The sequence below is a fragment of the Panthera tigris genome, chromosome C2 (assembly GCF_018350195.1).
Source record: "Panthera tigris isolate Pti1 chromosome C2, P.tigris_Pti1_mat1.1, whole genome shotgun sequence".
In the NCBI taxonomy this organism is placed as follows: Eukaryota; Metazoa; Chordata; class Mammalia; order Carnivora; family Felidae; genus Panthera; species Panthera tigris.
In genome coordinates, this window is record NC_056668.1 from 54,576,560 (window position 1) to 54,602,554 (window position 25,995).

At 37.1% G+C, this 25,995-nt stretch overlaps 1 protein-coding gene across 1 annotated transcript in view; it reads right to left on the reverse strand.

Annotated features, from left to right (window-relative positions):
* Positions 1-25,995, reverse strand: part of IFT57 (intraflagellar transport 57) — a 52,085-nt gene that overhangs the window by 14,276 nt on the left and 11,814 nt on the right. The window contains exon 6 of the mRNA XM_007098584.3: positions 10,652-10,774. Coding sequence (XP_007098646.2) covers positions 10,652-10,774 — 123 coding nt within the window. The remainder of the gene's footprint in view (positions 1-10,651; positions 10,775-25,995) is intronic.

Here is a 25,995-nt window from a genome sequence, read left to right on the forward strand (position 1 = left end):
TAATATTATAAACAATTCACAGAAGCCCAGGTGTGGGATACTCTGGAAAGGCGTGACCTGGGCTAGGCAGCTGCCATCAAAGGAGTGGACAGCTAGAGGCTGACTGCTGACCACACTCTCTGTGGTTGGGCAGCAAGTCCCTGCTTATAAGGGGATCTGGACATTTTACCTCTGTCTCCACCACAGGGAGAGACTCGGTTACTGATGTTATAACTGTAGCTGCAGAGGTAGAGAGAGGTAGGGCCAAGTCTGAGTGGCAGTCCAAAAGTGATTGGTCTCAAGATTTCAATGCGGAGTGATAATGTTCCTGTGGCATGTTTAATACCCCATCCATGGCCAATGACCAAATTCTTTGAGAATGTGATGGCAGGAAGTCACGTGATGTGAAAAAGGCTTGACAGTGGTGGCTGCATATGCCTAAGTTCACTGTAGTAAATGTTGCTGGGGTGGGCTGGTAACTCATCATGCTTTCAAAGCAGGAATGTGACCAGTGGATCTCCATCCTCCACCCAGAACACTCCCTTCCCTAACAACAGAGCATTAACTAAATTCTTTTTTGTCACTTTGCACAAGCAAGTTTGCAGTCTCTATTTCTTGTTCTAATTATTAATTTTTCAGCTTCACCACAGCTCACATTTGTGCACATATTTGTGTGTGTGTGAGAGAGAGGGAAAGTGTGAGATTGTCCATTAAATATTTTTTTCATGAGATTGAATTACCTTCTGTTTAAATTTTTAAAAAATGTTTATTTTTGAGAGAGACAGAGAGCAAGCGAACACGAGCTGGGGAGGGGCAGAGAGCGAAGGGGACAGAGGATCCAAAGCAGGCTCTGCGCTGACAGCCCGATGCAGGGCTTGAACTCTCCAACTGTGAGATCATGACCTGAGCCAACGCTGGATGCTTAACCGCCTGAGCCACCCAGGTGCCCTGAGATTGAATTACTCTCTTAATGAAAAATGCCCATCAAGTTGTGAGATAATTACAAAATGTAGCTTTCCTGAATTTTTAAACATGACATGTTTTTTTAATTGCCAGCAGCTTAGTTTTCTGTGGTATACCCTTGTAATATGAAAACATGAATTTTCTTTATAAGTGTTCAAAGAACTAAACATACGACTTAAGAGGAGGGGAGTATGTATGTATGGTATGTCGTATGTGTATATTTGTTGCAGGGAGTAGACTATTTTTCCACTATTGCTGGAAATACATGTTTCCTCAGGAAAGTTCCTGCTTTCCAGATATTCCTCCTGTTGTAGAGAAAAATAGAGGGTAAGTAAAGGCTATCATAACAGTCACTAGTATTCTCACACCTGCCTGTAATTGAACTGAAACTGGAGATCTATAATCTCTAAATAAAATACCTTGTTAGTTAAATAACTGCCTTTCTAATGTGTGCTCAGAGATTATTATCTTTACTGACTACCATCTGTTACTAAAGTGTTTTCATATGTTGACTCTGACTTACTTTTCATGCTTATTCCACCCGCATCCCTTTTATATGGCCATAAAAATCTCCTCAGTGAGGGTTTCCAGACTTTAGAAGGAGTTAGAAGCCAGAGAAGAGATCTGGCAAGGCAGAGTGGGAGTGAATGGGGCCCTTCTGACAATACAGGAACACTCTTAGGCCAAATCAGAATGTAATTATTTCATTGCGAGTAACCACAATGGATAGGCAGAAGAGATAACCTTGACAGTTGCTCTCAACTTCAGGAATCTACTAATCAAAACTTTGATCCCTTATTATACTCAAAAAACAAAACAAAAAACCTGAAAAATAAATAGAGCCATCTGCATATCTGAAGAACCAAGAAACATAAAAGATTGCCTTGGCATAAGGAAAACAGAATCAAATGTAATGGGATAAAGACTATGGGAGCAAAATGTGTCCAAATATTAAGAAATTTAATAATAAAACAGTGATAGTGAGAACTCCTCCAATATCATTGATTGGAAAAATGAATCAAACCAATTAAAAATTGCATTTCATAGGGAGGTCCATTTGACAAATGGTTTCTGTTTCAATTTATATTCTACGTTAAGTAATTTAAAGGAAACATTAAATCATACTTTGCAATAATGAAATATTTAGGCAGTCTAGAAATTTTAATTATAATCAATATGTATTAATTCACTGCTCTCAATCACAAATGTCTATTTGAGGTATATCTGCTGTGAGGCATTAGTAACTTTCCTCTGCAGTGTTTACATAACATGCAGTCTTTATTGCTTATTTCCTTAAAATCTGCTACCACTGTCGATGCTCCTTAGTTAGAGCTGATGGTAATCTCTAAAGCAAAAACACTTGTTCTCCTATTTCAACTTGTGATAAATGAAGCCTTTCCCCCGATCCAGTTGAAGCATTTATCACACTCAGGATAAATAGGAAGGAAAGCATCATCAACTATCTTTAAACAGAGTATCCTGAATGTTCAACAAGACCATGACAGAAGCAGCTAAAAATCTTTTCCAGTTGCTTGAGGATGGGTGGGTTTTTCTCCACCCCTTTGCAGTAGTTTTACATATATAATTTTAAGCACAGTATTCTTTTCCACAACCCTGATATCTGTCTGTGACCCATATGCTAAAAAGGAAAAAAACAAAAAACAAAAAACAAAAACCCAGTTTTATCAGCTTAAGAAAAAGAAAAAAAAAAAAGAAATGGAGAAAACAACTATAACAAAATAACACCATATTTTAAAAATAACACAAAAATCCAAAGCAATATTCTGTTTTTTTTTGTAGTCTCCTTTAAAGAAAGCTTGCCTGTAAAAGTCCATCAGTGAATATTTCCCCTCATTCTCTCAGACAAACGTGGCAGTTGAGTAATCATGCAGGCTGCTCTAAAAATGTATGTGTCTAGTTAATTTAGGCAGTTTATTTTGATAGCATTCACCTCTTTTTGATTATAGCAGGTGTTTCAAGGATAAATTTGCTGAAAATTGTATTTTGTTTAAACAACAGCAGCATGTACATTTATGGCCTTACTATATTAAAAAGCATTTATTGTCTGGCAGCAATAGATACAATTACAAACATTTGTGACAGTAATTGGAGCTATTACTCCTGCATGGAGCCTCATGGAGACCAACTTATTGCCACCTGTATTTACATTTGTTACTGGTAAATGTAAGAGCTGATTTTTTTTTTATTTGGTGCCTTATTTTTTTTAAATTATGTGAATATTTTTCAACAAAAGGTCTGTCTACCAGAAAATCTTTAAATATTGTAAATTTCTCTATTATTCAAATAACAGGCAGAATCTCATTTTAATGACTAATATATACATAAATGTATTCTTGTATCCCAGCCCACAGAATATATTCTACCTGTTTGCTCATGGATCCAAGAACCCTATCAATATAATATAGCCTTATCCAGCAACTAGAGTACAAGTCTTAAGAAATGCTCTTTATTTCCAAACTATTACAATTCATAAATCCCTGCAGGTCAGAAATATTAGAAAGCTCAATTTTATTAACATTCTTCTTATACTCTATCCAAACACAGCAATGGCAGAAGGTCAAAGCAAGTTACTCTTCTCCACTACTCTGGAATGAGAAAAATACCCCTCTTCTCTTGCTTCCAGACACAGATTCCTCTATAACAGTAAAAAAAGAGAAAGCCTACTATTGTACATTTTCTGCAGGACTTGGCTCCCAATTTGAAGAGACTCGGATCTAATACAGTAATTCCGTAGTCCCTCCAGGTTCATTTAAATGGAATTCCAGCCGCTGATTAATAAAGGCCTCTCTCCTCCCTCTTAGGTTTTAGCTCTCACAGTGACTGGACAGCCCAAGGGCTCAAGACTATTGCAACCATTCCAACCTTAGCACAATGACTCTTCCCGAAAGGTTTCTTGCTGTGAATTACCCAAGGCAACACCTTATGGTTTATTTACGTTAAAAGAAAATCCAATTGTTTGGAGCTGAAATTTAAAGTTTAAGGTTTTGTTTTGTTTTGTTTTTTACAACTGTACCCTGAGAAAGTCAGACACTGAAAAGCAGGTAAGGATGTAAAAAAGCAGTTCAGTGAATGAATCAAACGCTTGAAATAATTAGAAACACATGCTGTAGTACTTCCAAAGCCTTTCAAAAAATATATAATCTCTTTATCTAAATTCTTGTAATGAACCTGAAGATTTACATAATGAGTAGGAGACATTTTGGAGGAATGAAGGAGGTACTTAGCCAACTATCTTTTAAAACAACAAAGCAGGAAACATTTAATTATAATTTGGAAAAAAATCAATTTAAGTCATTAATCAAAATTTTAATTACAATATCCACAGGGCATTAAAGCATGATAGAACATTTGTTCATTGCATTAAATACCTCATATTAAATCATTATAATACATAATTGTTTAGGAATAAATACTGTATAATTGAAGAAAAGGGCCTATGTAAGGTTTAGTTGAAAACTGATTTCACACTTTCTGCTCTTCCTGATTTCTGGGGAACAGGAATAAATATTATTAATGTTTACTTTGTTTCTATTATGGTAAAAATCCTTGAAAAAAGTCCTTCAGATAAAGACTGATAAGACTGATCATTAAAGAAGCCACTTTCCCTCAGTTCAATGGATGACACTGAGAGACTGAAAGTACAAATAAACAACAAAGGCCAGATCATCACACAAAAGAGAATTCTGACCCACAATCTGCAGCAACTAGTCCAGGAAGTCAAACCATAACCTCCTTGTGAAGTAAGCCCATGGCAGACTTAGCAGCTGCCAGCTTCCTGAATGTTTCTCCCTAAGCCCCTGGCTTCCAATGCAGGACCAACCAGACAAAATCACATATCTTACCCCACCCGGTCACCCAGGAGGCCCTGCTTCTAGTTAGTTCTGCCTCCAAATCTCCAGTCATATCTGAACATTTCTGAAGCCTTTGCTTTCTCCCACTATGTATCTTTTACCTTCTTCTGCCCGCCTTTAAGTCTCTGCCAAATGCAGGCAATGGTGGCTAACTCCCCGGCCATAGCAAGCTCTGCATAAACAGTCTTTGTCCTAATTTACGTGGTCTCTGTTTATTTCCACGCAAACATGGGCTTGTTTTTCCATAGTAACAAGAAAACTAAAAATGATAGGTGGATTGTCTTCAAGGAACAGCATTAAATACTGAATGATTCAAAATTAATAAAAAAATACAGAAAGTGAAATTTATATGAATCTGCAACCACATCTTCTAAATCCCCAGAAATTATGGGACATGAAGAATTCTCATCTTCAACTACTGTTATTACTCCACTCGGCAACTGTCAACTGACTCACTTAAAAGGTTTTTAATTTTTTTTTTAATGTTTAATTTATTTTTGAGAGCAAGAGAGACAGAGCATGAGCGGGGGAGGGGCGGAGAGAGAGAGAGAGAGGGAGACAGAATCTGAAGCTGGCTCCAGGCTCTGAGCTGTCAACACAGAGCCCGATGTGGGGCTCAAACTCACGAACTGTGAGATCATGACCTGAGTCGAAGTTGGACATTTAACTGACTAAGCCACCCGGGCGCCCCTCACTTAAAAGTTTTTTTTAAAAATTACTATTATGGATTTAAAGATATTTCAGTCATGAAGGAAAATATTATCCTTCAATAAATGTGACAAAGTGCTTCTACCTGCAGTAACCACTTGTTTCTTTAAAATGGCTAACTGGCAGATTCCATTTCTTGCTATTGGTCTGTATTCTCAGATCTCACAGTCCTTACTTATGCTTGCCCATATTGTAACTAGCTCTTGCATGACTCTATCTGGCCATTCCTCCTCCCAGATCTTAGACCTGGTCTGACCCCAACCTGCTGGGCTTGGCCAACCCATCTCTGCTACATGCCACTCAGCTAAAGTTATGTCCATGATATACTATTATGTTTTATAAAACGTATAATCTCAACTATATACATAAGAGCACATGGAAATAGTGGTCAATATATATTAAGTGAGTCTTCTGGCAACATTCTAAGTGCTTAAGATAGGTTAATTCATTTAATCGTTTCAATAAGTCTTTGAGGTATGTTTTATAATGAGCTCCATTTTACAGATGAGGAAACTGAGGCACAGAGTGGTTGAAACTTGCCCATGGGGTCCAATGGCTTGTAAGTGTTAGAGCCAGGATTCGTACTCAAGCAACCTGGATTCAGAATTTGTGCTTTTAACCAGTATGCTGTACTATCACTAAGTGAATAGGTAAGAGCCTGGGTGGTAGGTTCAAATATCACATCTGTGACTTACTAGGCAAAGGCAAGTTAACCTCACTTCACTGTATTTCAGGTTCCTCCCCTGTGGTAAAAGGTACCTGCATCTAATAAGGCAGTGGAAAGGATTAAGTGAGCTAATATATGTGAAATGTTAAGAACTACACTTGGCACATGGTAAACACTTAGTAAATGTCAGTTATTATTATCATTTTATATATAACTTTACTAGGGAAAAAAACTGGAAAGATTTACCAAAGTGATACTTACATGAAACTGATTACATCCCCATGTAAGGATATAAGGCTTATGTTTTAAAATATTCCCTTAAATGATGGAAGCATTAGTGCAGAAATTTTGTTAAATTCTTCCTGAATACTGATACAGGAACTGAATACAAGACCTCCGTGACAGAACACAATATTATAGTAACAATACTATAATTTAACAATAATTAACATTTATTATTAGGCATTAATTATGTCACAGACACTGTTCTTGGTGCTTTACAACAGCTTTGTGAGGTAACTAATATAATTAGTCCCATTTTACAGGTTAGGAAAAGGAGGGACAGAAAGGTTGAGTAGCTTGCCCTGGATTGAACATGTAATAAGTGGTAGAAATATGAATTGAAGGTGCCAAGGGAAGATGTGTGAGATAGGCTCCATCTTCTCCTGGTCTTTGTGGCTGCCACAGTTCCACTAAGCTTCTGAAGCTTTGGCTCAGTAAATCAGGAATTGATAGTGAAACTAAACATGGAATTGACAGCTTCTATTTCATAGCACACTGCCTAGCCCCTTTCCCCTTGAATTGTTTCCATATTATTTTTATAATTAAAAACAAGAGTGTATTTGAAAAAGACTCAGAGTTTAAGATAATTCTTGACCAGTTACAGATTTAAATTTAGTCTGATTATAGTCACAGATGTTTGCTCTTAGTTTTAAATTCCACCAGAGTCCTTACGTAACACTTGTCACCACTCCTGGGTCTAATAAAAAAATAATAAAAATAAAATAATAAAAAAGAGATAAAAACACAGAAGAAGAAAGGGAAAGAGATATAAAGAGAAAAATGAACTAAGGAGGGAAGGAACAAAAAGTACAAGATATACAGTCTTAGTACACTAATAATACTCGTAGACAATTTGATTAGGTGGCACTCATGTCTACTCTAGTTTAGCTGTCCTCAGACTGCCCTTCTAAGGAATGGACTCCAGAGCCTTACTCACTTGGTCATAACTGAGGCATTAACTAGAATGGAATGACCCAGGACTTGGCTGGCTTTATTGACTTTCTTGGCAGAACTTCTGTGTCTTTAGACACATTATTCCAAGTTGGGGCAATATGAGTTGGTCTCTGGGTATATAACACTCTAGAAGGAATCACCAGGAGCATTCTCTAAACCAACTCTAAAAAGGGAACTACTAATATAGTTCATTGAAGCTAACATATGACAAAAGTCCTTCACCTTCAGTTGTGGAACAGATCATTTGCATTTTTGGCAACATTTTAATTTCCCCAATTGTAATTTAAGCCAATATTAAAATTCGTTTGCATTCTTCGAAAACTGGCAACAGTAACGAGTGCTGCCAGAAAAAAGAATAACCTCATCTTACAATAAAACCTAATTACAACATTACAGAGAATATAAAATAAAATATCAGTATACGAGAGCATCTCATCAAAACAACAAAAAGAAAAGGAGATTTACTTATTATTTATTTATTAATTTTTTTTGTTAGTTACCTGCCAAGAAGCACACAAGCACTGAACTTGTGAGGAAAAAAAGCAAAACAAACATTTGATCCAGTGCTAAAGAAATATGGGACTTATTTACTGCTAACACAAGGTCATTTTAAAGAACTTTATAATGGATTTAAATAATGGAGGCCCTGTATAGTTATCTCCCACATCTCTATGCTACTTAAAAATTAATCTAATAATGATTGGTAAAACACACTGATCTGAAAACAGCTCATTTCCCTCAAACACAAAGTTGAAGTCTCCAAATGTCCTAAATAGCCTGTGTCGAGTGAAAGGTAATTATTTTCGCCAAAAGTAAAGGAGAGGGTTTGGTTTTGGTCGAGTCAGGAGTGGAGGAAGAATGGGATGTACCATGAAGCTGGAGTCAAACTCTTCTGATGAAGGAGGATGGTGAGCCCATGAGAAACCTCGTATGTGACCAGATTATTTTTATTTCTGTGACATGAAAAATATCTCTTTATTTACTAACCCTTTATTTTCTCAAATCAACATACAATTTCATTTTTCTTAAGTAAGCTGAATAAATTGACCCCAAACCTGCATTTCCTATTTGATACCGCTGAAATACTTAGAAGGGTTTGTGAAATACTAGGCACAAAGACCAAATGATCTAGAAAAGAATTCTGAAAAAAAAAAAAAATCAGATGTAACTTTAGATCAGCATATTTTACCACAATATTGAGATTGAGCCCATCGAGCCCTGCATCAGACAGCACAGAGCCTTCTTGGGATTCTCTCCCCCTGCCGTCACCCTTTTCCAGCTCACACATGTGCACATGTTCTCCTCTCTCTCTCTCTCTTTTAAAATAAATAAATAATGTAAAAATAAAAAAAATTACCAATGCTATCAAACAGAAAAAAATGGAAATAAATAATTTTTTAAAAATCTAAATTCAAAATGATATTCATATAAAGAAAAAAGCCCTCAAAACTTTATGTGACATTTTGGAATGTTGCCTGTAAAATCTGACTTTTTATTAATTTGGCACAGTATATCCTCATAAGATCAAGGCTGGTAATGTATGGCACAAGACTAACAGTCCAACTTTCACCTAGTTAATTCTTCTCCAATCAGGAGATCACTGATTCTCTAAGAACACAGGATTCTGATTACTACAATATTAGTTTGTAGTAGAACTTAACCTGTACTTAGTTTTGCAAAACTGTATGTGTTAGCTGTTACATTTATATTCTTCCTTTATTCAGTTACTCCTGTTATGTAGAAATCAATGACCATGCTTTAAAAAACACTCTTGTGTGATCAATCCTATTAGGTTCTAAATGAGATGCTGGATGTCAAGAGTTAGTTAGCTTGAAAGTTAAATAAATTAAAGGCTTCCGTATGGAATTAAGATGTACCTGAGAGTTCCTAACTACACAGTTATTTTAACATGTCATTCTAACTAGAATCACAATAATAATAATTTTTAATTTTATGAGTTCTGCTCTTATAAAAATAAAGAATTAGAAATTACATTTTTACCAAAAACTAAAGAATTAGAAGTTACATTTTTACCAAAAAAAATTACATTTTTGCAAATTACAACTTTTAGCAGAGGTTGAATCAGTGAAGAAATCTGATTCTTTCTTTGCATATCTCATATGTAAATATGTATTAACACATATGTATTAACACAATATAACACAATTGTAATAACACAATATGTATTAACACATATTTACATATGAGATATGCAAACAAGAATTTACCCCTAATGTAGTCAAATAATGGCTACATAATAGTGTCTGGGAAAATACATGGTAAACAGGCTGCAGGATTTGCCCACTTACCTTTAAGTTTGTTCCACAGCTGTTCAGTCTAGTAAGACCTTTGCTGCCTTTATCCTATTGTAGGACTGCCCTAGGAGTCTAGGCTACTTCTACCTTCTCCAGGGCACAGGTTTACAAGCCCAAATCCAGACATTCTAAGAATAAATTCATTTCTAAGGCACTCTGAAAACAGCAGTCTTTGGGGGTAGATTCAGGACCATATTTTCAGAGTAACAAGCTTCCCTAGAACCTTGTTCTGTAATGCTGGTGCTCTTCTCCTGCCTCCAGGGATGGAAACTCATTAGTTTCTTTACCTAGATGTCTCTCTCTCCAGTCTCTTTTGTAGACATTATTATAGTATTAATGAGAATAGGATTGTCTAGTCACCTGATAGTTTTTTCTGACGTTCTTGTAAAAGGAAGCAGAAACTTGATTATGGGCCAGTTCATTCATCTGGCCCAATCTCCAAAACTTAATGCAAATGCTTTGATTATTTTCTTACTATCTTTTAATCATATGTACTGAATAGATTATGTAAGGCAACTTCCAGGATGTCTTCTGTTCTGCCATCCAGCAGAGCTCCAAAACCATTTTCTAACTATAATCAGTTGCTATACAGTCATGAAATTCCAATTTCATTTACTATTTACCTAAACAAAATAAGATTTCTAAGAAAATACATCAAAGTATATTAAGAAAATACCCCTCAATCCCAGGGAAACATGACGTGTTCCAAATCACTTTAAAGATCTATTCCTCTCTTTCCTTCTTTAATAGTATGTTATTTATTCATTCAACAATTTACTAAATCTCTGTTAAGACAAAACACTGGAAACCGAATCCTACCCGCTTAAATCGTTCGTATAATTAGTAGTGCCTTTGACCCTGAAATTGCCTTGTGAAGATCCATTTGAAAAACTGCATTCTATCTTCTCTACCTTATTGTCAGTCCTAATCGTGACTTTCAGTTGTGGTAGTACACGTTCCACTTCGAGACTCCATTCCGCAGCATCTGTTGTGGATTCCAAAATATCTTCTTGTTTGGCAGACTCGTTCATATCCTAAGAAAGGAAAGATATCACAAGATTGAGCGTTTATAAAAAGAAATGGTAAAATTTTGAGGCATTTTAGCAGGACTGCACAATTTATATCAAGTATGGTAGTGTTAAAATTACAGTGACAGAAGAAGTTATTATCTGTCCTCCTATCCATGTTGAAAGAAAACAATGCTCAAACCTGGTAGAATAACAAAATAAGTATTTTCAAAAAGAAGCAAATATAGGATTCAACCATTTTGACAAAAAACAATGCTTTTGAAATATCAGAGTGAACTCAACGGGAATATTGTCAAATCAACAAGCCATTTAGGTAGTTAATTGGTAACAGTAAAGGAGATACAAACATTCACACATTTGATAAGAAAACATTGTCTCAGTTTGAATTTTTTTTTTAAGTTTATTTATTCTGAGAGAAAGAGAGAGAGAGAGAGAGAGCAAGCAGCAGAAGCAGGGGAGGGGCAGAGAGAGGTAGAGAGAAAAAATCCCAAGCAGGCTCCATGCACTATGAACACAGAGCCAGATGCCGGGCTAGACCCCACGAACCATGAGATCATGACCTGAGCTGAAATCAACAGTCAGAGCGCTTAACTAACTGAGCCACCCTGGCACACTGAATTTTCCATACTGAAATATAAACGCCAAATCTGAAAGACAAAAAAGATAAGATCCCAGAAGCCAAGAGGCCATTACTTAGACATTTTTTATTCATAATTTAAGTGATATTTTGGTTAGGTCAAACTATAATGTAGTTTAAAAATGTAACTTAATATAGATCTACTTGAACTCAAATAGGGTGGGGCCACATTTTTGCATTTGGTTTCTGCTGTTGAGTGATAAAATCAATTCATGTCTGTTTTTGAATTACAAAAGGAAAAAATTTTTTTTTTTCATTTTCCTAGACTTTCACATGTCAGCATTAAGTATGTATAGATCTGAAAACATAAAGAATGTACAAATTAATGATTTAAAGATAAAGCCTGGGGTGCCTGGGTGGCTCAGTCTATTAGGTGACCAACTCTTGATTTCGACTCAGGTCATGATCTCACGGTTCATGGGATGATTGAGCCTGGCTTCTGGCTCCTGAACTGACAGCGAGGAGCCTGCTTGGGATTCTCTCTCTCCTCTCCCTCTGCCCCTTCCCTGCTGTCACGTGCAAAGATAAAGCCTAGCACATTAGTTTTGGGAGCAACTTTTCCTTTAAGCTTCCTTGATAAATTGTAAGAAAATGTAAGGAAAACATAAAAAAATTTATTACCATACGAAAAAAAGAGATCCGAAGACATAAACAGCCAAATACAATGTATAAACCTTATATGGATTCTAGTTTGAACAATCTACGAAAAGATGTTTTTGAGACAATCAGGGAAATCTGAATGTGGAAGAGTATTAGAGGATATAAGGAATTATTACAAATTTTATAGGTATTATAATAGCATGATGGTTATGTTTAAAAACAAGGCCCTATAAATAGAGATAAATGCTGAACTATGTATAGGTAAGTGGACATGATGTCTGAAACTTAAGATACTTTCGATACTTACTAAGAGCAAAGGAAAAAAGTGGGGCCTCTGGAGGAATCATGGCTGACAAACTATTAACTGCTGAAGCTGGGTAATGTTACATAAGAGTTCACTATTTTGCACTTCTGTGTATGTTTGAAATTTCTCATAATGCAAAACTTAAAAGTAAAAGATTATATAAATAACCTCATGGTGAAATTACATTCTCAATGTGAATTTATGTCACTTAAAGACATTTCTTAAAATGAAAGCTCATTAGACAAGTCTTTCCAATCCAGTCTAACACTAAGTATAAGAATAACCTTATATCAGGATTTGTATTTTGGTGGGAGATTGAGGTCTTTAGGGGCTTTAAAGTCCCGACTGAGTCTCTAGAGCACTGTTGGTATAAGAAAGTCTCTCTCCTACCTCCTAGTTCATGTTAGCAAGTCCTGAACAGATTCAGAGTCTTAAAAGGAGCATATATTGCTTTTTGTTCAGAAATTCAGGGGGGCTATATAGTTCTAACCACACAATTAGAGGATGGATAACTAGTATGTGCTTTTACATTTTACAATATATAGTCTGAATTTATTCAAGTACATTCTACTTTAAAAAAAACAGAAGTATAAAAAAATATTAGCATTAGTTTAAGTAAAATGTGAAAACTAAGTGAAAAATGTTCAAGATTCTGTTTTAAATATTACTCACTTTAATATAGAAACATTGTATTACTTTGAGTACTAGCAGAATGCTACCACAGTATTCACAAAGCAGACATGTGAACTTTTCTGAGACATGTGTGACAGCAGAAGAGACACGGAGTCTCCCAGTTGAAACCTAAAGCCATGGGGAAAGTTCTCCATCATGTAACTCCACCCTGGCACCCACAGCATGCATATAGACTTGGAGGAGCCGGGGGCTCGCTCACTCACTGGCCTACCCCAGTACCTGTACCTGGCTCTAGGTGGCCCAATTCTGACTGGCTCCTTTTCTGGGTAGACGGATGGGAATGGGGGTGGGATGCGGTGGGCGGATGTGTACACTGCCAGTGTGCGTGAGCCCTGACGTTTGGGGTGTACGTGTGGTATATACACAGGCTCACTCTTGCCAGGGCTATGGGGCCCCGCATCCCATTCCCACTGAACCAGGGTGGGCCAAAGGGGCATGACCTCTCAGCAGCAGTGTTGTAGGATTCGTAATAGAAGGTAGATGTTCTGATCACTGATTTAAAAATAAGATTGCTTTATGGAACCACCATTTGGGTGATCTGAAGCTGGGTAGTCCTGATTAAACCCCAGAGCCAGTGCTCCTCAACCCCATCCCTCATTTCCCCTCGGTCTTCCCTTCCCTATAGGAGGGTGAAGTCGGTGGAGTCCAGAATCACCAAACAAGGCTGGAGAAGGTACCCATCCACAGCCCCACTTTCTTCAAGCCTGAACTCAGAGGATTGTTCAAGTTGTCCATAACATACTCAAAGATTTTCCTCAAGGAAGGGCACATGTTTCTCATTTTCCCCAAGGCAAGTGGGTCAGCAATGGCCCTGTCTGACTCAGACTAGAATCTAAGAGTTAGTAAGATACAGGGGTACACTTACAAACATTGCATTAAGGCATCCCAGTGCATAAACTACTACTTGCTTTATATTGGGTCCTTTAGTAAGTTGCATTTATTCTTCCTAAGTTATTATTTGGTTCCTTTAAGCAATGATTTGCAAACTCCTACTTCCAAAATCATAAAATGATTTAATATAGCAGCTCAAATGTCTTCACTGCCTCCTAGGCCACAGTTAATATATTGGGGGGAAATGGCCTAGTTACTAAATGAAGAAAGGGCAAAAAGAGAACATTAGGCTTGGTAGAGCGGCATTAACTTATTCAAACTATACAGTCTCCTTCTATTTCCATATTTGCACATCTATTTCATAACCTCGTTCCTCAGTCACATTTTCCTAATGCCTAATAAGTGGATACATTAACTGAGCAAGGCCTACATATGAAGTAGAAATCATTTTAAAACTATTCCATGCCTTGGTTAATAACTTGAGAAAACCTTTCCTTTCCAATTGTACCTCCATTTAACAAATGGTATTTTATGTGGAGATATTAGTAAAAAGAGAAATAAACTGCTGTTTTCATTTAATCAAAAATTTATATCATCATGACAAAGTCCCAGTCCCTGTCTGAAACAACACTAAGATAAAACATACCTCTTGGGAAATTGCATTTTCTAGTTAATGCTGAAGAAACAATTAAAAGCTCAATGAGACACAGGCTACCCAGAAGTCTCATTTATAATTAATTAATTTACCAATAAGCCATTTGTAAAGCTCCTACAACATGCAAGGTAAGAATCCAGGTATTGTGTTTGGCGTAGAAAGATAAAAGGATTTAATCCCTGCCTGCAAAGAGTTTATAGCCTGCTAGGGAGAATCTCAGGCTAGTTTATGGAGGTAATAAATGGTCCCAAGGGAAAGAAAAACTTATGAAAAGTGATCCTAAGACTGTCAATGGAAGAATTGAAGATAACAGTCTAAACCATCCTATAACATAAACTTGGGCTCCAACAGTGGGCATATCACCAAGTCAGTTCAAGGATCAAACATGCAATGTTAAAAGCCTGCTCAGAATTCTGTTCCAAGAAGTAATCTCTCTTTCAGGTAATATAATGGGATGGTTAAGCATCTGAAAAACACTATATTCTGTATATCTGTGTATATATGTAAACACATAAAATTGGATGTGTGTATATATATATATATATACACATAATTTTATATGTATGAATGTATATATATACATGTGGTTAGTCTTAATGGTTACAGGGGTAGGTAGAATAAGGGAAAGCCTCACATATCAGTGAAGGAGGCTAAATAAATAAAGCCCTTTGCAGCCTGAGCTGCTGGATAACCTATGTAGTGCTGCAAAGCTGTTCTGTCACACTAGGTTCAGTGGAATACAAAACTTGATATACCTTCAAAATATCTTCACCTCTTAATTAACCCTGGGGACTCCAGGTAGACCATGACTACCAACATCGGAAGTAATGAACCTGATACTAACAGAGGGGGACTGGCCCATTAACAAGTCTTAATAGAGAAAATGTTACAGGTGATGCAGTAGAAGCACTGATTGCATTTTTGGTATAATCTGATGAATTACCATCTTGAGCAAGGAACTTAAAAAAAAATCTCTTTGGGGTAAAACTATTTCTAATATGTAGTGTATGCTCATTATTGGAAAGCCCTATAAAAGAAAGGGGGCTAAACATTACTGGAAAAAGCAATGTTGACGAGGGCTTCCTGACACCAGCAATATATATTCTTTTCATCTCTGCTATAGTAACAAAATTCTGGTACTATAGGATCTTTTTGATCGCAAGGGTTCAAATTAGGTTGGGCAGTTAGCTCTAGTTAAGACATTCCACTGGGAATGAAGAAGGAAGAAAGCTATGAGTAGGGTAAAGTAGAGTTTCTAAAACTTGACTAATCATGGATACCCTACAATACTTCCTCTAATCATTGACTAAAGAACACCTTGTCTGCTAAAGGGAACATATATGGCTCATCGGAAGACCCAAGAGTGAAGCTCAAGACTCAGGCATCCATGAGAATTTGTTTCCTTGGGAATGGAGACCCTGCATCAGTAGTTGTAGAGAGATCATAAGTTCAGATGACAGCTTGGCCAAGAGAACGTAGATCGTGAAGGCCTGGGCAGAAACTGGATCCACAGACTTCCAGGTGAAAATGGGAGATAAAAGGAGGATCAGAAGATCCTAACACTGATCTAATGAAGCAAGACAGCAAATGGAGGCACTTGAATCTTCAATTACCAAGCCTGAACCCCTACCTCTTATAAGAATGAGGCACCACCATCAGACTGGATACTGGAGACTGATAAATGCTGACATTTACTGACTGTAATTTAATATTTTCATGATGTCCTTTATTGTATTAATTCTGTAATACAATCGTTCTCTAGGGGTCTGAGGAAACTGGATATGACTGATCCTACATCAAATGACCCCAGATGGCTATAATTTTTGCATTCTTATGTCTGCTTTTAAAGTTCTCCTGCAGCCTCTCTTGTTATCAAGATGCCAGTGATCACCTCTGGCTGTCTGACTGATTGCCTGTAGCAACTCCTCCTCCTCCTCAACTTCTGGAGGCTTAGAAACCTAGCATCCAAACATGTTGGAGTCTAGGCAAAATAAGAATACAAGGGAAATACGTGAGAACTGGTGAGGGCGGTGGTAGTGGTGGTGAGGTTGGGACTCTTCATACATTTTTTTTTTTTTTTAATGGAGGTGGTTATACTTATTTTGGTTCCTCAGAGGGCTTTTTTCTAACCTTCCTAATTTGATGCTTTGGTTCAGATAGGAAATAGGATAGGTGGCCAACAAGCTAAGTGCTAAATATAATATTTATTATACATTACTATGTATTAAGCAAGGTTTCTCCTAAGGGTATTTAGTGTCCCTCTTTCTTTAAGTTTTTTAAAATGTTTATTTACTCTTTGAGAGTGAGAGAGACAGAGCATGAGCAGGCAAGGAGCAGAGAGACAGGGAGACACAGAATCCGAAGCAGGCTCCAGGCTCTGAGCTGTCAGCACAGAGCCCGACACAGGGCTCGAACTCAGGAGCTGTGAGATCATGACCTGAGCCAAAGTGAGATGCTTAACCGACTGAGCCACCCAGGTGCCCCTAGTGTCCCTCTGTCTTTATCATTGATCAATAAAAAGCTAGAGGGATAAATAAGGTATTTTAATCAAGAAGTGTTCCCTTGAAATCCAGTGATTTTAACAAATCATATTTAAAGCACAGAGCTAAAACCTTTCATGTCCCTACAAGTCAATTCTTCTTCATGATTAAAGAAGCATAAATCATGAGTCTGATTCACTATTTTCTTTTCAAATTAGGTTTTAAATGATTTAGCACTATATTACTATGAAGAAAAATGTTTAATACCATACAAAAAGTATTTTCAGATTTGTTCTGAATAACTAAATTAAACCTTGGCTGTAATCCATCAAAAGAAATAGAGAGATGGTAGCCTCTGTCTTTAAATATACGAAGTTCATAAAAGTTTTCAATTCAATTTTGAGACTATCAAAAGAAATTTTATTCTGTTATCATGTGAACTAAAATTTGAATAAATTATGCTCACAAATCAAAAAAAGTTTAAAAAGCTCCCTAAATTAAAAAAAATCAATTTAACTTACTAATAAGAAATCTGAAATTATTTTTGAATGAGAATGCAACTTCCAGTATTATTTCTGTTTAATATCTCAAACACCTGTCTTTGCTACTACTTTAATTTAATGTCCATTAAGTGCTAAGGTAAAATCAGTCCTGATTTTTTATTTTCTCAAGATAAAACTGAAAGAAAGTACCCTAACAAGCATGTATGGAAAAACTACCATAGACATTATAGTTGGTGTTATAGAGTATGCCAAAGTAAGTTTAATTCTTTATGTAATGAATTTCTATAAGGCTTTTTTTCTCTGAGATGGCAACCTAATACATTTGAAGAGCTCAATTCATACATCTACTGAGAGGGACATGAAAGTCTAATTAACTGTCAAGATTAAAGAGTCTCAAGACTCAAGGAAAAGAAAACTAAAATGTCTTGAGAATTGCCACAGTATGGTGTAAATGTCAAGAGGATGGGTCTGGAATCCCATCTCTGCTCAAATCCTACCTCCACTGCTTCTTAGCTATTGGTCAAGTTATAAAACCTCTATAAATCTCAGGGTTCTCATCGGTAAGATGAGGATAATAGTACCCTTCTCATTGGAAGGGTTGTTGTGATGATTAAATTATACATTTTAAAAGGTTTGCACAGTGCCTGGCACATAGTAAGCCTCAATATATTTTAGCAGTTACTATTACTATTATTAATGCCAAGCATGGTTCTCAATGCTTTCACCTATGTTAAATGCCCAATAATAGCACCATGAATCAAGGGAGTCTTATTCCCACTTTTGCAAATACGAAAGGTAAGGTATAGAGCAGTTAGCTAATTTTCCCAACGTCACATCATTAGTTGAGTGGCAGGGCCCAGGGAATGTTACTATAGAACACAAACTCTTAGATACCTTACCAAATGCCTATCAATCCTTGTGTCATACAGGTTACAACTATGTTTCCCCAGTTTATCACTTGTCTTTTAACTTTATGGTGCTCCCCACCCCACTCTTTCATATATAGCCTTTAATTTTTATGCATTCAGATTTATTAGTGCTTTTCTTTTATGGTTTTTAGTATTCTTGCCAGGCTTTATTATGTCAATTTCAACCCGTGAGTGTAACACTTGTCAGTCATGTTCTTGTTTTCATACCTTATCATTTTCTAATGTGTTGATCCATGTGGGGTTTATTTGGGTGTATGATATGAGGAAAGAGCCCAACTTTTTTCACCAGATGCACAGCTTATTATTCTATCACCAGTTAATTAAACAGTCCAGTTTTCCCCCCACGTATTTGCATTGTTTCCTATATTATTAATATCACCATATTATTTGGATTATTTTATGAACACTATACTACTTCATCAATCTATTTCTGGGTCTGTATAATTTGTTTAGACCCACAAATAAATTACACAAATAGTACAAAGAATTCCCATATACCCTTCATCCGGATTCACCAAATACTAGCATCTTACATAACCTCAGGGCAATTATGCATAAAGTGATACAGTATTTATATCTGGGTGATGAGATTTGGGGATGTTTTCAAATTTTTCTTTGCACTTTTTTGTGGCTTCATTCAAAAAAAACAACAACAGGTGTATATTTCACTTTTAAAAAGAAGTGTTTTCAATAAAAGCAGGTAAAAATAAGAAGTTTGATTAACTTCCAGAAACTAGCTGGTATAGGTGTAAATGCTTTAGGAATTCGAATGAAAGGGAGAAGTGTGTTTTAATGGAGACGATGAGATCTAAGTTTAACCTTATAAGGATGTATGGAATGCAAATAGGCAGAAAAGAGACAAGCCAAGTGTTTATAGTCAGGAAAAGCATCATAAGCCAAGATACTGAAATAGAAATGCACATGGCTTGTGAACACCACATCAAGAGCGACTGGGGGCTTAGAAAGGCGAATACTGGGGAGCCAAAAAAAGAGTTAAATACTTTGTGAAAGACCTTAGAAGCTAGGGTGAGGAATATGAATTTTGTCTTCTAAGCCAGAAGGGAGGCCAAGAAGAGTTACAAGCAAGGTAAAACAACTTTATTTAGCCAACAAATCTTTTTTTTATGATTTTTAATAAATGTTTCTTTATTTTGAGAGAGAATGCATGTGTGCACAAGTGCTAGTGGGGGAGAGGCAGAAAGAGAGAGAGAGAGAGAGAGAGAGAGAGAGAGAGAGAATCCCAAGCAGGCTCTGCTGTCAGTGCCCAGTCCAACATGGGGCTCAATCTCACAAACTTTGAGATCATGACCTGAGGAGAAATCAAGAGTCAGATGCTTAACTGACTGAGGCATCCAGGAGCCCTGTATCCAACAAATCTTTATTTGGCACCTACTATATGCCAGGTACTATTCTATTTCAGGGACAGTAATAAAATGATAAAAATCCTCATGAAAGAACCTTCTAGAATGTTCTAAATATGTTTTATGAATAGTTATGTGTTGTAGATTTGTGGGCCACAGAATTGAATGGGACTGGGGCAATTGGGAAAGTGTCACTAAAAAGACAGAATTTGAGCTGAACTCTGAAGGTTTAAGAGTCAAGTAGAGAAAGGACGAGAAGGGATGAGAGAAAGGACCCCTATCTAGGGGTCAAAGATGAGAGCAGATATGCTCATGAGGTGTTTGAAAACTTCTGAGAGGATCCATTTATCTGGAAAAAAGTTACTCCTGCAGAACAAAATAAGGTTGGCTATATGGACAGTTGTCAAACTGCTAAGAGTCTGGAAATCCAGACCAAAAAATTATTGTTTTATAATCTATATACATTGACCTATAGGCACTGAAAAGCCATCAAAAGTTACTGAACTCAAAATGACCTGATAAAAGTCATTTTGGTAAGCAAGATAGAAGAGTAGGGTGAAAAATATTTTACAAAAGGGTGAGGGTAGGATTGAAGGGTAAGGATCAAAGACAATTCAGGCCATTATTGTTACATAATCCAGACAGGAGATGAAGAGGACTTGTCCTTGAAAGACAGCTGAAGGGATGCATGTGAGGGAGATTTCAAAGTCAGCAGGTCTTAGTGCCCAACTAGATGTCCTGGATTAAAATGAACCATTAGACAAACATCAAAGCACCAACACTGCTAGAGACGGATGGGTGGGGTTTGGTGGATTTAAAGAATATAGTTTATAGAGGACGGAAAAAAGCACACATTCTTGGTACCCATCTAATATACTGAATTACATAATAAATATCTGCTATTGGCATTGATTCAGGAAATATAATCTATCCATTTATAAAATGACAGCTCTCAAATGAACTCTGGAAAATATCCTATTAACTATTCATCAAATTCCCAAGTCATTTCTGTAGGGGAGACCTTACGTGATAGCAGATTTCGTCTCGTGGGCCTTCAATAAGCATCCATGTGACAGATTATGAAAATAAAGACATGACATCACCAAGGCTTCCCAAATTACATAAAAATGCAAACTTCTTGATAACTTATATCCTATGTAAGCTTCTTACTCAAAAATACTCATGGTAATCTAGAAACTTATTTGTATCGAGAGATGGGGGCTTTTTCTAACTCTCCTACAGCACATGAGGATGTTGGTAACATTCCAATCTCTTAGTTCCAACCTCTAGGAAAGATGAAAAATTATATAAAAGAAGAAATGCATCAAGCTAGTTAGGTTATATTAATTTCAAAACAACCCTGGGAAGAATTGTGTCACCACTGCACAGATAAGAAAGTGGAGTCACAGGTTAATTTACTAAGTGTCTAGTGACATGCAGTCAGAATTTTTTTTTTTTTTGGGGAGCGAGTGAACAAGCAGGGGAGGGGTGGAGGGAGAGAGGGTGGGAGGGGGAGAGAGGGAGAGGGAGAGGGAGAGGGGGGGAGAGAGAGAGAGAGAGAATGAGAATCTTAGGTAGGCTCCATGCCCAGGGCAGAGCCCAAGGTGGGGCTTGATCTCACGACCCTAAGATCATGACCAGAGCTGAAATCAAGAGTCAGGTGCTCAACTGACATGCAGTCAGAAATTTAGCCAAGGCTTACTCTTCACCATGGAGCCAGTGTTGAAGGTATGGACTCAGATCTGGAAAGGACCTTGAAAAGTCCTTGCTTCCTACTCCTTTTTAGACTCACAATAAAATCAGGATGGAAGGAAGAGTCTTTCCTATTCCAAGGGTGGATTCAAAAGCTACAGTAAAAGATCAAGCAAAACTCTCTTTTACACCCAGCAAGAACTGCCATTTGAGCTCCTTCTGAGCAGTGTGGAGTACAGCTTCTTTTCTCTAACCTACATTTTCTATTCACCTCCAGATATAAAACTGATGGGGTGGTACAGGTTAGTTACCAGAGAAATAAAAGCATTTACTCAGTCATAAGGCATTCCATCACGCTCAGACATGTGGTGCTTTAATTGTTTCTCCTGTGAAACACCAACCACAGACTTCTCACAGTCACAACACAGGAGGACAAACACTCAAATGTTTTAGGAAAGGAGAAGAAAAACCATTTTCTTCAAGCAGGAATCAGAACCAGTGGAAACCCAGGGGGCAAGTTATATTTCAGAACAGTGCTTTTTTCCTATGTTACTCAGAAAGGACATTGTGTCAAGAAGTGAAATGTAAATCCAATGTAAAATGAAGAAAATTTAAAGTATTTAAGATATTAACCAAAGTAGATACATCTTCTTCCCTTTTTTGATTACAATATTGTGGGCTTGCCACAATGACACTCAAAAACTGAGATGACATTTTTATTCTAAGCCCAGATTTTTGCTTCCTTACAGCTTTTGCTTTTTAAGCTAAAAATTCTCTCATTCTTGGTACAATGAATTTTTTGCTAAGTAATTAAAAACCAATTGTGTTTAAACCTTTTGAGATAGTTGGTTTTATGCTGTCTAACTCAGAATTTGGTTTCTAAAACCTCAAATTTAGCATCTCAAGGAAGAATGGTATCTATGGCATGTTTGAAAAAATGTTTTGAAATGAAGTGATGGACATTTAAAAATAGAACTCGAGCACACAGCTTCCCTCCCATCTTTTTTCCACTGGGGGAGGAGAATGACACATCTGTGTTATGCTGCCACAACACTGCTGCTATGACTCCACTGAGCTTCAGAATGGAGGGGAGCAACAAAGACCACTTGTAATTACAGTGTAGCTGCCACAACCGTGCAGGCAGTTTCCAGTTAACATACTCGAGACAGAGCTAGAAATGGCCTAAACACCTGCCTAACACCTTGCCGCCAGGGCCTTCCTTTCCTGCTCCCGCCCCTCACATCTCTGAAATTCTACTGTCCCCCTACCCATCAGGGGCTCTGCCCAACTGTGAGATCTTTAATACGACACCAGTGTCTTCCCCATGACCACCCCCAAGGAGTTTTTGGCTAAATTTTGGATTTCAAGACAATTCAGGAAATCAGAGGGGCAGAGAGAATGTAGAACTTTGTGGGCTAGCCTTGAAGACTAATATTTATATCTTTTTTTCTTCTAAGAAAAGCTATATCAAAATTCAAATAACCTATAAATAAAACCTTGGAAGATATAGCAATCCCTTGCTAATTGTAAAAGTTATTTTCTTGCAAAGTATTATATTTGACAAAGCCATAAGGGGTGTAAGAGAATTGGGGGGGGGGCACAGAATAAAGTAACTTTAAAACATACTTTTTAAACCTGAGAGTAAAGAAATGTTCTGAAAAACAAGTGCTTCCAAAACAAACCAGCTTCATCACTGTAAGCATACACCAATGATCAGAGGAACCATTTTCTTAGAACAACATTTTCAGGGTTCGTGAAACACTACTGCTATGTCACGATCCAAGTAGACACTTCAAAATTTAGTCAGTGGGTACATAGTATCTCTTTACAAATTCTTCTAATTAGCAGCTGCAGGATTTAAATATGTTGTGGTAGTCAGGAAGATGGACCACCAGGTCCCCTCTCAAGGAAGGACGTGGCCAGCAGACAGCTTGCTGCTGTCAGCCCCCTCAGGCTGTCTTACCTGCAGAGAGCCACCTCGACCTGGCCGCATGTCCTTCCCAGGGCAGCCTGCCTCCAGTGACGGGGCCAAGCAGGCAGCATTTGGTCCAGAGCTCTTCAGCAAGTTGCCCCAGGTTTTGTCAGGCCTGAATCACAGCTAGGCTTCTCTCCCAGCCCAAGTCTTCTCCCTTCCTTTCATAATCAACATCTTGCACCACAAACCCTGTCTCAGTGTCCACTTTCAGAGAACATCATCTGCAACACGTCTTTTCCATTTACATTCTCTCTCGCTCGATTTACCACAAATCTCAAGAAGATGCTGTACAGGCTCATCTTCTTGCATTATCACGATCCTTAAGAGCAAGCACACTTTTTAGTATCTAGGTATCACTTTATTTAGTGAAAGAAGGGAATATAAGTGGATTTCTCCCTGCATTATCATACCTGGTACATAGAAGAGGAAGTAATTATAGTTGAGCAGTTCTTTTCTCTATGAAAATTAAGCTATACCTTGCCTATAAAATTGTAAATGTAAAATAGCATTCATTTCTGCACGTATTCCTTCAATATTATTCAGTACTGAGCAGTCTCTACACACCCGGCACAGGTGAAAAAGTAGTAAAGAAAGCTCCCACTCAGAGGAGAGAGCACTCTAGTGACTGAGATAGACAATAGATAGAAATTAATATGTTGCCAGGGTCTGTAAAGAAAAATAAAGCAAGGTGAGAGAACAGAGAATGACTGGAGAAGCATCTATGTTTTCAAAATCACAGGTAGAGAGGACTGTTATAATCCATAAATGGCTAGAGTGGCACAGTCACATCTACATTTAGTACATCAATTTCCTAGAGAGTACATGTCATTTCTATTCTAGCAAAAAACTCACTGCATGCAACTTTGCTAAAATAATATTTCCTCTGCATTGTGAGTCCACCTGCTGCATGAAACATAAAATCTTAAATCTATGTTACTAACCTATATAGCAGTTCTGTCTTGGGGAAAGAGCAGCCTAAGCCATCATAAGGTAGAGTCAGATACAGCTGTCTCAGGCAGACGGCTTTAGTGGGCAACATCATAAGCATGCCAGATTTTTTAAAATATGAAAGGGTTTTCTGCCTCATTAGAACTTTGTGGCTGACCATCCACAAACACCTGGTGTTCAGACTTCTTCCTCTTGTGAAAATACAACCACACATAGCCTCAGCTTGAAGGGGTTTATGTTATATAATATTTGTCCAAAGAATCTAATACCTAGATAACTTACAAAGGCATAGGTAGGGGAAAACTTAAATAGTTTAAAGTAAAAACTGAAATCAGGACAAACAGGAACTTAGAGTAGTGATAGAGGCAAATGAAATTACTTAAACCCCTTCTAATTCTCAAACTACTTTATCCAGAGGGAATCCCAGGTGGCCTTTAGAGGTTCTATTTATACTATCAATGGAAGAATGAATAACACAAATGACAGTTTCGTTCTGAGAATAATTGTATATCCATCACTTTTTTTCCCCCTCATACTTTAGGAGAACTTCATTATCATCTTCAGCACTTAGGAACATCAAGCACCACAGTGTCCTTGTTTAAGGTAGGAATCAAACAAACCATACCTACCTGCTGAACTCTTGTATGGTGTAAAGGGAAAAAAGTAATAGACTTGGGAGTTTAGAACAAACAATTCAAATTCAGCTACTGCAATCTTATTAGTTTTTTAAAAGAGTAAACTGTCCAAAGATTATAAATTTCAGTTTTTGTATCTGTACAATTAAGATAACAACATCTACCCAAACCCTTCACAAGGTCAATAAAGGATGTATTTTAAAGTGCAGTTGACCCTTGAACAACGCTGGAGTTAGGGGGGTGCTGACCCCTACATAATCAAAGATCTGGGACTAACTTTTGACTCCCCAAACCCTAACTTCTAATAGCCTACTACTGACTGGAAGCCTTAGTGATAACATAGTCAATTAACGCACATTTTGTATGTTATATGCATTACATACTGTATTCTTACAATAAAGACAAAAGAAAATGCTATTGAGAAAAACATAAAGAAAGTACATTTATAGTATTGTACTGTATCCATTGTGAAAAAAATCCATGGGTAAGTGCACCTGTGCAGTGCAAACCCGTGTTGTTCAGGGTCAACTGTACTTTGAAAACTATAAAGTACTACCAAAGTACTGTTACAACTGGAGTTTATCTGTTTGAATTTAAATGTTAACATATTATTCTGATATACTGTATCAGATTATATTATATTCTCAGTTTTCAATTGAGCAATAAAAATACACTAATTCATTTAAGAATGAATGAATGAATTCATGTATTTGGCATCTTCTGTGTTATGCTATGGAGAATATAAATGTATTAAAAGTCAACTCACACATTCAGGCAAGTTAGCCACAATATTGTACGTTATGTTTTATTGCATCTCAAGGTGGGCAGAAAACACACATATCATTAACAATTATAAATAATGCTGACTAATGATACTAAGGCAGTAAATGATAAATGAAAAGATCGTCCTGGGGTGGGATGGCCAAGGAAGTTTCAAACTTGTTTGTAGAATTTAGACAAGAAAAGTTAAATAAAGGGCAAATA